Source organism: Macaca nemestrina, chromosome 5 (genome assembly GCF_043159975.1).
Source record: "Macaca nemestrina isolate mMacNem1 chromosome 5, mMacNem.hap1, whole genome shotgun sequence".
Taxonomy (NCBI): Eukaryota; Metazoa; Chordata; class Mammalia; order Primates; family Cercopithecidae; genus Macaca; species Macaca nemestrina.
In genome coordinates, this window is record NC_092129.1 from 152,294,705 (window position 1) to 152,310,613 (window position 15,909).

Sequence of the window (15,909 nt, forward strand, 5' to 3'; positions counted from 1 at the left end):
TCAGTTCAGGGGTACAAGTGCAGGCTGTTTTACAGGTAAACTTGCGTTGTGGGAGTTTGGTGCACAGATTATTTAATCACCCAGGTTTTAAGTCTAGTACCCATTAGTTATTTTCCCTGATCCTCTTCTTCCTCCCCCTCTCCACTTTCTGAAAGGCCCCAGTGTGTGCTATTCCCCTCTATATCTCTATGCATTCTCATCATTTAGCTCCCACTTAGAAGTGAGAACACACAGTATTTGGTTTTCTGTTTTTGCATTAGTTTGCTAAGGATAATGGCTTCCAGCTTCATCCATGTCTCTGCAAAGGACATGATCGTGTTCCTTTGTCTGGCTGCATAGTATTCCATGGTATCTATGTATGACATTTTTTTATCCAGTCTACAATTGATGGGTATTTAAGTTGATTCCATGTCTTTGCTATTGTGAATAGTGCTGTAATGAACATAAGTGTGCCTATGTCTTTATAATAGAATGAAGTATATTCCTTTGGGTATAATGGTATTGCTGTCTGTAGGTCTTTTGAGAAATCACCACACTGTCTTCCACAATGGCTGACCTAATTTGCACTCCCACCAACAGTGTATAGGTATTCCTTTTCCTCTACAACTTTGCCAGCATCTGTTTTTTGACTTTTTCATAATGGCCATTCTGACTGGTGTGAAATGGCACCTCACTGTGGTTTTGATTTGCATTTCTCTAATGATCAGTGATGTTGAGCATTTTTTCATGTTTGTTGGCTGCATGTATGCCTTCTTTTGAGAAGTGTCTGTTCATATGCTTTGCCCACTTTTTAGTGGGGTTGTTTTGTTTTTTCTTGTAAATTTGTTTAACTTCCTTATAGATATTACACTTTTGTCGGATGCATAGTTTGCAAAAAATCTTCCCCCATTCTGTAGGTTGTTTACTCTGTTGATAGTTTCTTTTGCTGTGCAGAGCTCTTTAGTTGAATTAGATCCCATTTGACAATGTTTGCTTTTGTTGCACTTGCTTTTGGCATCTTTGTCATGAAATCGTTGCCTATGCCAATGTCCTAAATGGTATTGCCTAGGTTGTGTTAGGGTTTTTACAGTTTTGGATCTTAAATGTAAGTCTTTAATCCATTTTGAGGTGATTTTGGTATATGGTGTAAGAAAGGGGTTCAGTTTTCATCTTCTGCATATGGCTAGCCAGTTATCCCAGCACCATTTATGAATAGGGAATCCTTTCCCCATTGCTTGTTTTTGTCAGGTTTGTCAACGATCATAGTTGTAGGTGTGTGGTCTTCTTTCTGGGTTCTTTATTCTGTCCATTGGTCTTTATGTCTGTTTTTGTACCAGTACCATGCTGTTTTGGTTTACTGTAGACTCGAAATGTAGTTGAAATCAGGTAGCATACGCTGGACATGGTGGCTCACACCTGTAATCCCAGCACTTTGGGAGGCAGAGGCAGGTGGATCACGAGGTCAGGAGTTTCAGACCAGTCTGGTCAACAAGGTGAAACCCCGTCTCTACTAAAGATACAAAAAATTAGCTGGGTATGGTGGCACGTGCCTGTAATCCCAGCAACTTAGGAGGCTAAGAAAAGGAGAATCACTTGAACTCAGGAGGCAGAGGTTGCAGTGAGCCGAGATCTCACCATTGCATCCCAGCCTGGATGACAGGGTGAGACTCCGTCTCAAAAAAAAAAAAAAAAAATCAGGCAGTGTAATGCCTCCAGCTTTGTTCCTTGTGTTTAGGATTGCCTTGGCTATTCAGGCTCTTTTTGGGTTCCAGGTGAATTTTAAAATAGTTTTTTCTAGTTCTGTGAAGAATGTCAGTGGTAGTGACCGGGTGTGGTGGCTCACACTTGTAATCCCAGCACTTTGGGAGTCTATTCCATCACTAAACTATTATTGAGAGTTTCAAACATGAATAGATCTTGAATTTTATCAAAAGCCTGTTCTGCATCTACTGAGATAATCATGTGGTTTTTTTGTCTTTAGTTCTGTTTATATAATGAGGCACGTTTATTAATTTACATATGTTGAGCAAATGTTGCATACTGGGGATGAAGTCTACTTGATTGTGGTGGATAAGCTTTTTGATGTGCTGCAGGATTCGGCTTGCCAGCATGTTGTCGAAGATTTTTGCATCGATGTTCATCAAGAATATTGGCTTGAAGTTTTCTTTTCTGTTGTTGTTGTATCTCTGCCACATTTTGGTATCAGGATGATGCTGGCCTAATAGAATGAGTTAAGGAGAAGTCTCTCCTCCTCATTTTTTTTTTTTTTTGGAATAGTTTCAGTAGTAATAGTACCAGCTCTTCTTTGTACATCTAATAGAATTTGCCTGTCAATCATCTGGTCCTGGGTTTTTTTGGTTGGTAGGCTGTTTATTACTGCCTTAATTTCAGAACTCATTTTTAGTCTGTTCAGTGATTCAATTTCTTCCTGGTTCAGTCTTGGAGGGGGCAGGTGTATGTGTCTAGGAAATTGATCCTTGTCTTCTAGATTTTCTAGTTTATTTGCATAGAGGTGTTCATAATATTTTCTGGTGGTTGCTTGAATTTCTGTGTGGTCAATGGTATTGTCCCTCTTATTGTTTCCTATTGTGTTTATTGGAATCTTCTCTCTTTTCTTCTTTACTAGCCTAGCTAGGGGTCTATTGATTTTATTAATTAAAAAAAAAAAAAAACCTAGGCCAGGAGCGATGGCCTCACCCCTGTAATCCCAGCACTTTGGGAGGCTGAAGCAGGTAGATTACCTGAGGTCAGGAGTTCAAGACCAGCCTGACCAACATAGATAAACCCCATCTCTCTTAAAAATACGAAAAATTAACGAGGCATGGTGACATATGCCTATAATCCCAGCTACTTGAAAGATTGAGGCAGGAGAATCGCTTGAACCCGAGAGGCGGCGGTTGCAGTGAGCCGAGATCGCGCTACTGCACTTCAGCCTGGGTAACAAGAGTGAAACTCCATCTCAAAACAAAACAAAACAAAACAAAACTCCTGAATTCGTTGATCTTTTGAGTGTTTTTTTGTGTCTCTGCCTCCTTCAGGAGACAATGCCTTTTTAAATTTTTTTTGTTATGTCTTGTCTTCTGCTAGCTTTGGGATATGTTTGCTCTTTGTTCTCAAGTTCTTTTGGTTGTGATTTTAGGTTGTTAACTTGAAATCTTTCTAACTTTTTGATGTGGGCATTTAATGCTATAATTTTCTCTCTTAACACTGCCTTAGCTGTTTCCCATAGATTCTGATACATTATATCTTTGTTCTCATTATCTTCAAAGAACTTCCTGATTTGTGCCTTAATTTCATTATTGACCCAAAAGTCGTTCAAGAACAGATTATTCAATTTCTATGTAATTGTATGGTTTAAGTGAATTTCTTAGTCTTTATTTTGAATTTGATTGCACTGTGGTCCAAGAGACTATTTGTTGTGATTTCAGTTCTTTTGCATTTGCTGAGGAGTGTTTTACTTCCAATCGTGTGATCAATTTTAGAGTAAGTGCCATGTGGCAATGCGAAAAATGTACATTCTGTTGCTTTGGGGTAAAGACTTCTGTAGATATTTATCAGGTCCATTTGATCCAGGGCTGAGTTCAGGTCCTGAATATCTTTGTTAATTTTCTGTCTTGATGATCTGTCTAATATTGTTAGTGGAGTATTAAAATCTCTTCCTATTATTGTGTGAGATTCTAAGTCTCTTTGAAGGTCTCTAGGAACCTACTTTATGAATCTGGGTGTTCCTGTGTTGGATGCATATATATTTCAGACAGTTAGATCTCCTTGTTGAATTGAACCGTTTACCATGATGTAATGCCCTTCTTTGTGTTTTTTGATCTTTGTTGATTTAACACCTGTTTTGTCAGAAACAAGGGTTGCAACCCTGGCTTTTTTTTCTGCTTTCCATTTGCTCCGTAAATTTTCTTCCTTCTTTTTATTTTGAGCTTATGTGTGTCATTGCATGTGAAATGGGTGTATTCAAGACAGCATACTGATAGACCTTGGTTCTTTATCCAGCTTGCCACTCTTTGTCTTTTAAATGGGGCATTTAGCCCATTTACATTTAAGGTTAGTCTTGGTATGTATGAATTTGATCCTATCATCATGATGTTAGCTAGTTACTTTGCAGACTTGCTTATGTGGTTGCTTTATTGTGTCACTAGTCTGTGTACTTCATTGTGTTTTTGTAGTGGCTGGTAACTGTCTTTCCATGTTTAGTGCTTCCTTCAGGGGTTCTTGTAATGCAGGTCTGGTAGTAATGAATTCCCCTGGCATTTGTTTGCCTGACAAGAATCTGATTTCTCCTTTGCTTATGAAGCTTAGTTTGGTTGGATATGAAATTCTGGGTTGGAAACGCTTTTCTTTAAGAGTGTTGAGTATTGGCCCTCAATCTCTTCTGGCTTGTAGGATTTCCATTGAGAGATCCACTGTTAGTCTGATGGGCTTCCCTTTGTAGGTGATCTGGCCTTTCTCTCTGGCTACGCTTGACCTTTTTTTCTTTCATTTTAACCTTGGAGCATCTGATGATTATTTGTCTTGGGGATGATGGATGATCTTCTCATGGAGCAACTTACTGGGATCCTCTGCATTTCTGAATTTGAATGTGGGCCTGTCTAGCTAGGTTGGGGAAGTTCTCATGGATGATATCCTGAAATGTTTTCCAAATTGGTTCCATTCTCCCCATCTCTTTCAGGTACACCGATCATTCATACATTCAGTTTCTTTACATAATCCCATGTTTTTCAGATGTTTTGTTCATTCCTTTTCATTTTTTTTCTCTAGTCTCATCTTCTTGTCTTATTTCAGAAAGCCAGTCTTCAAGCACTGAGGTTCTTTTCTCCACTTGCTCTATTCTGCTATTAATACTTCTGAGTTCACTGTGAAATTCTTATAGCGTGTTTTTCAGTTCTGTCAGGTTGGTTATCAGATTCTTTTCCTGATTTCATCTCACCTTTGTGGGCTTATCTACCCTAAATCTTTGAGGTTGCTGACCTTTGAGTGGGTTTTCTTTTCTCTTCTTTCATTTTCTCTTTTAACAGTCTGGCCACTTTTCTGTAGGGCTGTACAGTTTGCTGGGGGCTGCTACAGTCCCTAGTTGCCTGAGATTTTCCAGTACCTGAAGGTATCACCAGTGAAGGCTATGTAACAGCAAAGATGAAGGTCTGCCCCTTCCTCTGGGAGGTCTGTTCCAGGAAAGTACATACCTGTTGCCAGCCTGAACACACCTGTAAGAGGTGCTGGAGACCCTGGCTGTGAGGTGTTGCCCAGTCAGGAGGAACAGGATCAGGATCTCGAGGTTTACAAAAGGAGGAGACATGGAAATGAACCATTGAGCTCCCTCAGGAGACACAGAAATGAACCACTGAGCTGGAAGCTAAGACAGCCACCCGGGACTTCAGCTCCTCGTGATTCCGAATCAACAAAGGAAGGAGTGACTGCACCGTCTGGGGTAATCGGTCCTGGTCATCACAGGGAATTGGTCTGCTACTACACAATGGCAGTAATACGACTATGTCTGGAACACAGGAGATCTTTTAGAGCATCTCTTAGTAATACTCTGCCCCATAATTAAAGTCAATAAAAAGTACAACAACCCAAGTCAGGTAGGACTTCTAATGACCCATTCCCTTCAGAAATGAAGGTTTGAGTCTCCCAAGCAGGAAAAGAAACCTGATCAGCTGACGGACTTGCTGAAAGCAATGGGAATATGGGATGATTAGTGAAAAACAACAAAAGTATTTATAAATACTAGTTGTGGCCAGCACAGTGGCTCATGCCTGTAATCCCAGCACTTTGGGAGGCTGAGACGGGTGGATTGCTTAAGTCTAGGAATGTGAGACCAACCTGAGCAAAATGCTAAAACTCCACCTCTACTGAAAATAAATACAAAAAATGAGTCAGACTTGGTGGTGTGCTTGTAGTCCCAGCTACTTAGGAGATTGAGGTAGGAGGATCACTTGTGCCCAGGAGATGGAGGTTGTAATGAGCTGAGGTAATGCCACTGCACTCCAGCCTGGGCAACAGAACAAGACCCTGTCTCAAATAAATAAGTAAATAAATATATAAATAAATAAATAACCAACTGTAACCATGTGAGCACTTACAGAAATAAGGACGGTAAATGTTATCAGCATTACTTCCTTATCTTTTTATAATGATATTTCTGTCTGTGTGTATGTATCCATACATGTTTTGAGCAAATACCTTTCTTTTCATCTTTTCCTGATCATCTTGTAATAAAACTTAAGACGTGCTAACAATAGTTCCCTTTTATTAATGATGGTGTAACTTTTATTACACATGGTATTTAGGTTACAGTACATCAAAGAGAAGAGTGCATATCACGCATTCAGTTTGAATCTTTTTCTGAGGAAAGGGTTAGTGTGTTTTTAGTTGGATGCAAGCTAATTGTATCATCTTTGGCAAAAGTATGACTTTATACTTGTTTTTTTTTTTTTTTTTTTTTTTTTGAGACGGAGTCTCGCTCTGTCGCCCAGGCTGGGGCGCAGTGGCCGGATCTTAGCTCACTGCAAGCTCCGCCTCCCAGGTTCACGCCATTCTCCTGCCTCAGCCTCCCAAGTAGCTGGGACTACAGGCGCCCGCCACCTCGCCCGGCTAGTTTTTTGTATTTTTTAGTAGAGACGGAGTTTCACCGTGTTAGCCAGGATGGTCTCGACTCCTGACCTCGTGATCCACCTGTCTCGGCCTCCCAAAGTGCTGGGATTACAGGCTTGAGCCACCGCACCAGGCCTTATACTTGTTTTTATTTGGAGAAGAAGTAAGGTTTAAGAAAATGTTAATGGGTGCCAAGTTCACCAGCATGGACTGGGATGGTGGGTCTTATGTGTCAATTTTACTAAACCATAGTACCTAGTTATTTAATCAAACACTAATTTATATGTTGCTATGATAGTGTTTTGCAGTTGTGATTAAAATCTGGTATAAATTGATTTTAGGAAATTACCCTCAATAATCTGGGTGGGACTTTTTGAATCAGTTGAAGGCCTTTGGGCAAAAATATGAGGCTTCCCAGAGAAGAAAAAGTTCTGCCTGAAGATGACAGTAGCAACTACAGTTTAGGTTTCCAGTCTGCCAGCCTGGTCTACAAATTTTAGACTGAAGCCTGCAACATTGTGACTTTCCAGCCTGCCAGCCTGCCGAGGTGTAACTTGTGACATCAATAATGTAAAAGGAGGGTGGGAAAAGAAGTAAAGAAGCAGAGTTTCATATTGGCTTCAATTCAAGATTGTTATAACTGTATTGTTATATGCAATACCATAGTAATCACAAACAAATATACATAAAATATACACAAAAGAAAATGAGAAGGCAATGAAAACATATCACTAGAAAAAAATCGACTAAAAACAAAGGAAGGTTGAAATGAAGGAGATGAGGGACAAAACAGCTATAAGACTTGCATAAAACCAACATCACAATTACGGAACTAAATCCTTCCTTATCAGTAATTACTTTAAATGTAAATGGATTAAACTCCCCAATCAGAATTCAGAGATTATCACAATGGATAGAATAAAAAGAATCTGGCTGGGCACGGTGGCTCGAACTTGTAATCCCAGCACTTTGGGAGGCTGAGGCTGGCGGATCACAAGGTCAGGAATTCAAGACCAGCCTGGCCAACAAGATGAAACCCCATCTCTACTAAAAATACAAAAAAATTAGCCGGGTGTAGTGGCAGGTGCCCGTAATCTCAGTTACAAGGAAGGCTAAGGCAGGAGAATTGCTGGAACCAGGTAGGCAGGGGTTAGACATGTTAAACGTTAAACATTAGACATGTTGAAACTTTCTCTTTAGCAATAAATTTTAAAACTATAGAAAATTCCAGCAAAGACCTAGAAAACCAAAAAGCATTAGCCACACAGTCTTTATTGATTTATACACATATGAACATCAGTGAAAAAATACATATTGTCTCAAGTGCAAATGATACATTTTACCAAGAGAAGCTGTATTTCAGGCCATAAAACAATACATTTGAAAATATTGAAATCATACAAGATGTATTTTCTGACCGTATGGAAACACATTAGAAATCAGTAACAATAAGATGATCCTGTGGACTGAATGTTTTTGTCATCCCCTAAATTCACATATTGAAACCGAATCCTTATGTGATGGTGTTTGGAGGTGGCGCCTTTAGGAGGAGATTAAGTCCTGAGGGCAGAGCCCTTATTAGTGAGATTAGTCCCCTTATAAAAGGGACCTCATTGAGCTCCTTTGCTCCTTCCACCATGTAAGGACACCAAGAAAAGACACCATCTGTGAATCAGGATGCACCCTTCATCACACACTCTCTCTGCCATTGTCTTGACCTTGGACTTCCCAGGCTCTGGAATTGTGAGAATTGTGAGAAATAGATTTGTTTATAAGCCACACAGACTACAGTGTTCTGTTTCAACAGCCCAAATGGACTAAGATACGTGATCATAAACATACCAAGTATCTGGAAATTAAACATCAAAATTCTGATCGATAATTTTGTCAACGAAGAAATCACAAGAGAAACTAGGACGTCTTCTAAACTGAAGGATATGAAAGTACAATAAATCAAAATCTGTGGGATGTAGCTGCAGTACTAGAGAAAAATCGGTATTTTTAAGTGCCTCTATTAAAAAAGAAGATCTCAAATTAGCAACTTGGCTTCTGTCATAAAAAAACAAAAAAGAACAAATTAAACCAAAGCATGCAGAGGAAGGAAATAATAATGAAACAGAAGTCAATGAATCAGAAAGATAAAAAAAAAATTAATAAATCCCAAAGTTGGTTGTATGGGAAAATAATCAGTAAATTTTATAAACCCCTAGCTAGATTGATCAAGGCAAAAAGACACAAATTAACAAAATCAAGAAGAAAAGAACATCAGTGCACAGTCTTCAGGTCCTGAAAAGAAATATTAATAATTTCATGCCAATACGTTTGACAACCAAGTGAACAATTTCCTTGAGAGAGAAAACTCAGGAAAATTGACCCAAGAAGAAATACAAAATGTGGCCAGCTATATATAAATATCAGAAACTGAATTTGTAATTGAAATCCTTCCCATAAAGGAAATTCCAGGTCCAGAAGGCTTCAATGATGAATTCTATGGAACATATAGTTGAGAAATAACATCAATTTTTCAAACACCCTTTTAGAAATCAGAGGAGGCAACCGTTTTCAAGTCAATTTATGAGGGAAACATTACTCAGATTTAAAAAAGAAGAAGAAAATCCAGACAACAAAATCACAAGAACAACTATTTCTCTTGAGCACAGACCCCAAATTCTGTGCAAAAAGTTATTAAATTCAAATAAACATAAAAAGAACAATGTGTCATGCCAGATTAGTTTTTTTATGGGGAGGTGTTTGGTTCAACACCTGCAAATTAAATAACACAACTCACTCAATTAATACAATAAAAAACAGGCTGGGTGCAGTGGCTCATGCCTGTAATCCCAGCACTTTGGGAGGCCGAGATCAGCGGGTTACTTGAGGTCAGGAGTTCCAGACCAGCCTGGCCAACATGGCGAAATTCCGTCTCTACAAAAATACAAAATTAGCCCGACATGGTGGTGGATGCCTATGATCCTAGCTACTCAGAAGGGTGAGGCAGAAGAATCTCTTGAACCCAGGAGGCAGTGGTTGCAGTGAGCCAACATCACGCCACTGCACTCCAGCCTGGGTGACACACTGAGACCCTGTCTCAAAAAAAAACCTTTTTTGTTTTGAGACAAGGTCTCACTCTGTCACCAAGGCTGAGAACAATGGCACGATCATAGCTAACTGCAGCCTCGAACTCTCAGATTCAAGCAATCTTCCTGGCTGTCACAGCTGTCTGCACGAGTGCCAGAGCAGACACCAGAGCTCCGCCTCTGCCACGCCACCACCACTGCTAGCACAAGCGTTGCACAGAACACCACAGCCCCACTCCCGGCGGTACCCCACACCAGCCGATGTGCCTGCACTCCGCTGTGCTGCCTCAGCTGCTGACGTGTTAACACCTGAAACTAAAATAAACAGTAAAAAAACTAACTACCATTTAAAACTTTTTTTAAAGGTGTCAAACAAAGATGTCGAAAGTCAAGTGCAGCAAAAACAAAAATTGACAAATGGGACCTAATTAAAGAGCTTCTGCACAGCAAAATAAACTGTCAACAGAATAAACAGCCAGCCTACAGAATGGGAGAAAATATCACAAACTATGCATCTGACAAAGGTCTAATAGCCAGAACCTATGAGGAATGTGAAGACATTAACAAGCAGAAAACAAGCAATCGCGTTAAAAAAGTAGGCAAAAAAACATGGACAAATACTTTTCAAAAGAAGACATACACAGGGCCCGCAAGCATATGAGAAGATGATAGACATCATTAATCACTACAGAAATATGAACCCAAACCACAGTGAGATACCATCTCACACGGTCAGAATGGATATTATTACAAAGCCAAAAAGTTACAGGTGCTGGCAAGGTTGCAGGGAACAGGGAACGCTTATACACTGCTAGTGGGAATGCAAATTAATTAGTTCGACCAGTATGGAAAGCAGTTTGGCGATTTTTCAAAGAACTTAGAACTACCATTTGACCCAGCAATCCCTTTACTGGGTATATTCCCAAGGGAATATAAATCATTCTGTCATAAGGACACATGCACGTGTATGTTCATTGCAGGGCTATTCAGAATAGCAAAGACATGGAATCAACCTAAATGCCCATCAATGGTAGACTGGATAAGGAAAATGTGGTACGTACACACCATGGAATACCACACATCCGTAAAAAAGAACAAGGTCATGTCCTTTGCAACAACATGGATGGAGCTAGAGGCCATTATCCTGAGAACTACCACAGGAACAGAAAACCAAACACCATGAGTTCTCGCTTATAAGTGAGAGCTCAACAGTGAGTACACATGGACTCAAAGAAGGGAACAGTAGACACCAGGGCCTACAGGAGGGTGGAGGATGGGAGAAGAGTGAGGATTAAAAAACTTCCAATCAAATCCCATGCTTATAACCTGCATTGTGAAATAATCTGTACACCAAACCCCCATGACATGCAATTTAAATATATAACAGGCCTGCACATGTACCACGGAACCTAAAAGTTAAAAAATAATAATGAAAAATAGAATGTAACACTCATTTGTGACAAAATTTGTCAGTAACTAGGAATTGTAGGCAAGTTCTTCAATTTGATAAAGGGCTTCTATGTAAAACCTACAATTCGCATCATATTTTATGATGAAAAGTGATTACTCTCTACCTAAGATCAAGAAAACAGCGAAGATATTGTCCTGGAGGTCCTGGCCAGAGCATTAAGCCAAGAAAAAGAAATGAAAGACTTACAAATGAAAGAGAAGTAAAATGTCCTAGTTTGCAGGTGACAATATGATGCAAGTGGAAAATATTAAGGCAAACAAAACTTCTAGAAGTAATAAGTGAATTTATCAGAATTGTAGGGTACAACTCCTACACAAAAGTAAAGTCTCTGTAAGTAATGTAAAATCAGAATAACGAAAAATTTAAAAACCATTTATAAAACATTTATTAAAGTAATACCATGTTCAGACATTAATTTTTTGTGTTTGTGATTTGCAAACTGAGATCCATATGGCAGCACTGACAGCAAGTAAAGATGATCAAAATAAACAGAGAAGTAGTGTATTCAAGAACTGGGATCTCCAATGTTATTAATTCTCCAAGATTGAGCTATTAAATTAAGTGCAATTTGAATTAAAACACTGGTGAGCTTTAAAAGAAATATTTAAAGAAATTGGCAAGCTGAAGCTACCATTTCTACGGAAATAAAAATAACTTTGAAAAGCCAAAATAATTTTTAAAATGAAGAAATTTGGAGGATGTATACTGGGTGATTTCAATATTTACCATAAACTCTAGTAATAAAAAGCAGTGTGATATTGGCATAAAATAGGCATCAATCAATGGAATACAATAAAGCGTACATGAATAGAACCACACAGACCCCGGCTGATCCCAACCCTGACCTAGGGTAGGCGCGCCCTCTTGTGTTCAGACCCCTGTCCTGCTGCCTGGAGCCCAGGGAGACCCAGAGGAGGTCTTGGCTGAGCAGGTGAGGTAGGACCTCAGGGCTACTATCCTTAGCCCTGTGGCCACACGGGGGACGCCGCCGCGCTGCTCTCAGATTCTCTGAGCAGAAGAGGGGAGTGGGCTGTAAGTCAGGCAGAGATGGCTGACCCGGGGCTGAGCATCAGTGGGGGTGAAGGAACCTCTGGGCAGCAAGGGACTCCGCAACGATGAGAGGAGAATGAAGCTCTGGAGGCTTGTGCCGTCCCTGAGGTTTCTATCTCCTCCCTGCAAACCCTCTCTCCAGCCCTTCATGACAACACTCTGGAAAACCGAAAAGAAGAAACATTTTCTTCCTCTGCTTCTTTCTTTTCAGTGCTCCTTCTTCATGTAACAACAATAACACGTGCACAGCTGCTTTCCAGGAAGAATGCATGAGACATGGTCACGTGCTCGTTTCTGGCAGAGGACCTGGGGTCTGGGAACGGAGGAAAATGTCCCCTGTAATACCTTTGGAATGTTTAGAAGAATCTTTTCAAAACATGTTACGTGAAAAATCCCTCTCATTGGAAAGGCCCTCTTCAGTGACCGCCCAGTTTACCCAGATGTGGCTGTGCAATGGGGCCAGATTGAGGCCCTCCACGGCGTCGTTCATCCAGCACGCCCAGGTGTCCACACCTCAGAACCTCTGCACAGCTGCTCCCCTCCCTCCCTGGAAGCTCATCTCCAGGGCTCCCTTCCACCCTGACGTTCTCCTCATTCCCACCACAACCAGTCCCTGCACTGCCCACTTCATGTGGCGTCTCCCATCCCCTCTGACCCCACCCTGTTTTGTTTTTGTTCACAACACTTTTACTAACATTTAAGAATTATTTACTTACATATTTATTTTCAGAGACCAGGTTGTGCTCTGTCACCTAGGCTGGAGTGCAGTAGTGCAGTCTTGGCTCACTGTAGCCTCAAACTCTTGGGCTCAAGTGATCCTCCCACCTCAGCCTCCCAAGTAGCTGGGGACTACAGGTGTGTGCCACCACACTCAGCTATTTTGTATTTCTTTTTGGTACACATGGAGTCTTGCTATGTTTCCCAGGCTGGTCTCAAACTCCTGGCCTCAAGGGGTCCTCCCACTTCAGCCTCCCAATGTGCTGGAATTACAGGCACGAGTCACTGTGCACAGCTACAGATGTGTTTATTTTAATTGCTTATACTCTCTCTCTCCTCTGGAATACAAGCCTCATGAGGACAAGGACAGTGATTTCGATTGTTCACAGCTGTATTTCCCTTGCCTTGAATAGTGCCTGATTGTTACTTTAAATATACTAGTTGAGTGAATGAATGAATGAATGAATGAATGCACCCATAGACTCACACACCAACACACACAGACACAAAGATGCCGCCACACAGATTGACATATGTTCTTACTCAGATACTCTCCACACAATGACACAATCACACACAAAACACACACAACTGGCACACACTGACACATTCTCACACACATGCTCTTGAATGCTCTTAAAGCTTAATATTCTTTTCTTTCTTTATTTTTAATTTTTTTTTTGAGACAGGGCCTCGCTCTGACACCAAGGCAGTGGGATGATCATAGCTCACTATAACCTTGAACTCCTAGGCTTAAGCAATCCTCCACCTCAGCTTCCCAAGTAGCTAGAACCACAGGTATACCCACCACCAGATTCAATTACTTGTTTAGTATTTTGTAGAGATGGGGTCTTCCTATGTTTCCCAGGCTGCTCTTGAACTCCTGACCTAAAGTGATCCTCCCACCTCAGACTCTCAAAGCTGTGGGATTATGGGCATGAGCCACCTTATCTGGTCTCGAAGCTTAATTTCCAATCCACATGATGTAGTGAACATTTCTCATGTGATTATGTATTTTTACCTTTACTTTTTTCTCCAAATAATTACACAAAATTGCAGAGTCCAAAAGTTTGAAAGACTACAATGCTCACCATAGATCTAATTATTTCCTTTGTGTACATAATAAATTATGTTTCTGTAATTTGTGCTGAAACATTTAACAATCACTTGCCAACATCATGACCCTCATTCCTAAATACTTCAGTACTCAACTCTTAAAATATAACATTTTTCCAACAATAATATTATTACACTGAAGAGAGTTACTACAATTCCCTAATATTATGAAATTTCCAAGTAATGTCAAATTGTCTTAATAATTTCCCAAAGGTCTTTCTTGTGGAGGTGAACAGAGCTCAGGAGCTCCAACCCTCTCTGAGGTTTCTGTTTTCCCTGCAACTTCTCTCTCCAGCCCCTTGACAGCAACATTTGGGGAAACTGAAAAGTAGAAACATTTTCTTCTATTCTCCATTGCTCAGGTTTCTTAAAACTCCCATTTACTCAGTTTTCTTTTATTTGGAAACACCTCCATGTCCACATAGTATTCTAAGATGTGAACATGCATGTTGGCATTGTCAAATCGGAGCACAGCTCCCCTGGGCCTCCGTCTGCTCAGCAGGGAAGAAGAGGGCCCCTATGCTGGGGTCACACGCGGGACCTAGAAGTGACACCACCTGCAGAAGGTGTCAGGGTAGACCTGAGACCTGGAATGAGCTCACTTCCCTTCCTCACGTTCAAGGGTCAATCCTCTAAGAATCCCCCTGCCTCAGTTACTCCATTCTGTCATCAGGGGGTCAAGAAAGGTCCAGACAGCACTAAGACCCAACCACTCCACCGTCCTCACCTCCATGGACAGAGCCCAGGTGAGAGCCACCGCTGCTCCTCCTCCCTCGTCTCCCACAGCCTCAGCACCACCGTCTGCCTCGAGTCCACCAGGACTGAGCTCCTCATGCCCTTTCCCTGTTTGTGTCAGTCACACTGGGTCCCCCAAACACCCTGCACTCGCATCCTCAAAAGGCTCTGCACACCCCTCTTCTGTCCCCCTCATCCTCCCACCCCAACTCCAGAAATCTTCCCACTGCGCCCCCTGGAATTCTCAGTCCTCGATCAGGAAAAACTCCACATCCTCTCTCAGGATGTTCCTGATCTCGCAGCTCCAGCAGGAACCTGGGTTTCCCGAAGGACACAGACCCTTCAGAAGTCCTCCCTCATGGGGACTTTCCCCAGGGACTTGTACCTTTGGACTCATTTCTCATTGTGGTTTTGAGACCTTTCTGCCTCCCTCCTCCCAAACCTCCCTAAGCTGTCATCAGATTAGGGCCCCACTCCCTTCATTATAACCATTCCCTGTGGGCCCCAGGCTGTTCCTCTCAATCCTGACTTGTAGCTCCTGGTTCACTGGCTGCCTCTCCAGCAGTGCTGTCTCCTTGATATTGATGACTTCAACATATGCAGATGTAGTAGGCTGAGTAATGGTCCCCAAGGAAGTCCAGCCTCAATCCTTAGAACCTGTGAACAGCTTGCATTACATGGCAAAAGGGACATTACTCATGAAATGAAGATTAAGGACCTTAAAATAGGAAGATTCTCCTGGACTATTTGCATGGGCCCAATCAAATCACATGAGCCATTAAAAGCACAGAGTCTGCTCTGGCTGGAGTCAGATGTTGCAGAAGAGGGAAGAAGAGGAGACACAGGAGAGGAAGCCACAGGTTCCAAGCAGGGGCATTGGATGTGCCACCGGGGCCACGCGTAAGGACGCAAGACAAGGTGCTAGGAGCTAAGTGTTGCTCTCAAATGACAGTCAGAAAAGAAACAGTGACCTCACTCCTATCTGCAAGGAACTGAATTCAGATAACAGCCTGAATCAACTTGGGAGTGGATTTTTCCCCAGAGTCTCCAGGAAGGAACACAGACCTGCCCATACCTTGATCTTAGCCCCATGAGACTGGACTTGCAACCCACACATCTGTGACGTGACACAGAGGCGCTGCTTAAAGCCACTCGGCTTGTGGT

At 41.5% G+C, this 15,909-nt stretch overlaps 1 protein-coding gene across 1 annotated transcript in view; it reads left to right on the top strand.

Annotated features, from left to right (window-relative positions):
- LOC139363100 (uncharacterized) overlaps positions 1–12,878 on the top strand; it is a 37,799-nt gene extending 24,921 nt beyond the window's left edge. Inside the window, exon 7 of the mRNA XM_071096055.1 lies at positions 12,389–12,878. Within this exon, the coding sequence (XP_070952156.1) occupies positions 12,389–12,878 (490 nt within the window). The remainder of the gene's footprint in view (positions 1–12,388) is intronic.
- Positions 12,879–15,909: the final 3,031 nt, after the last annotated feature.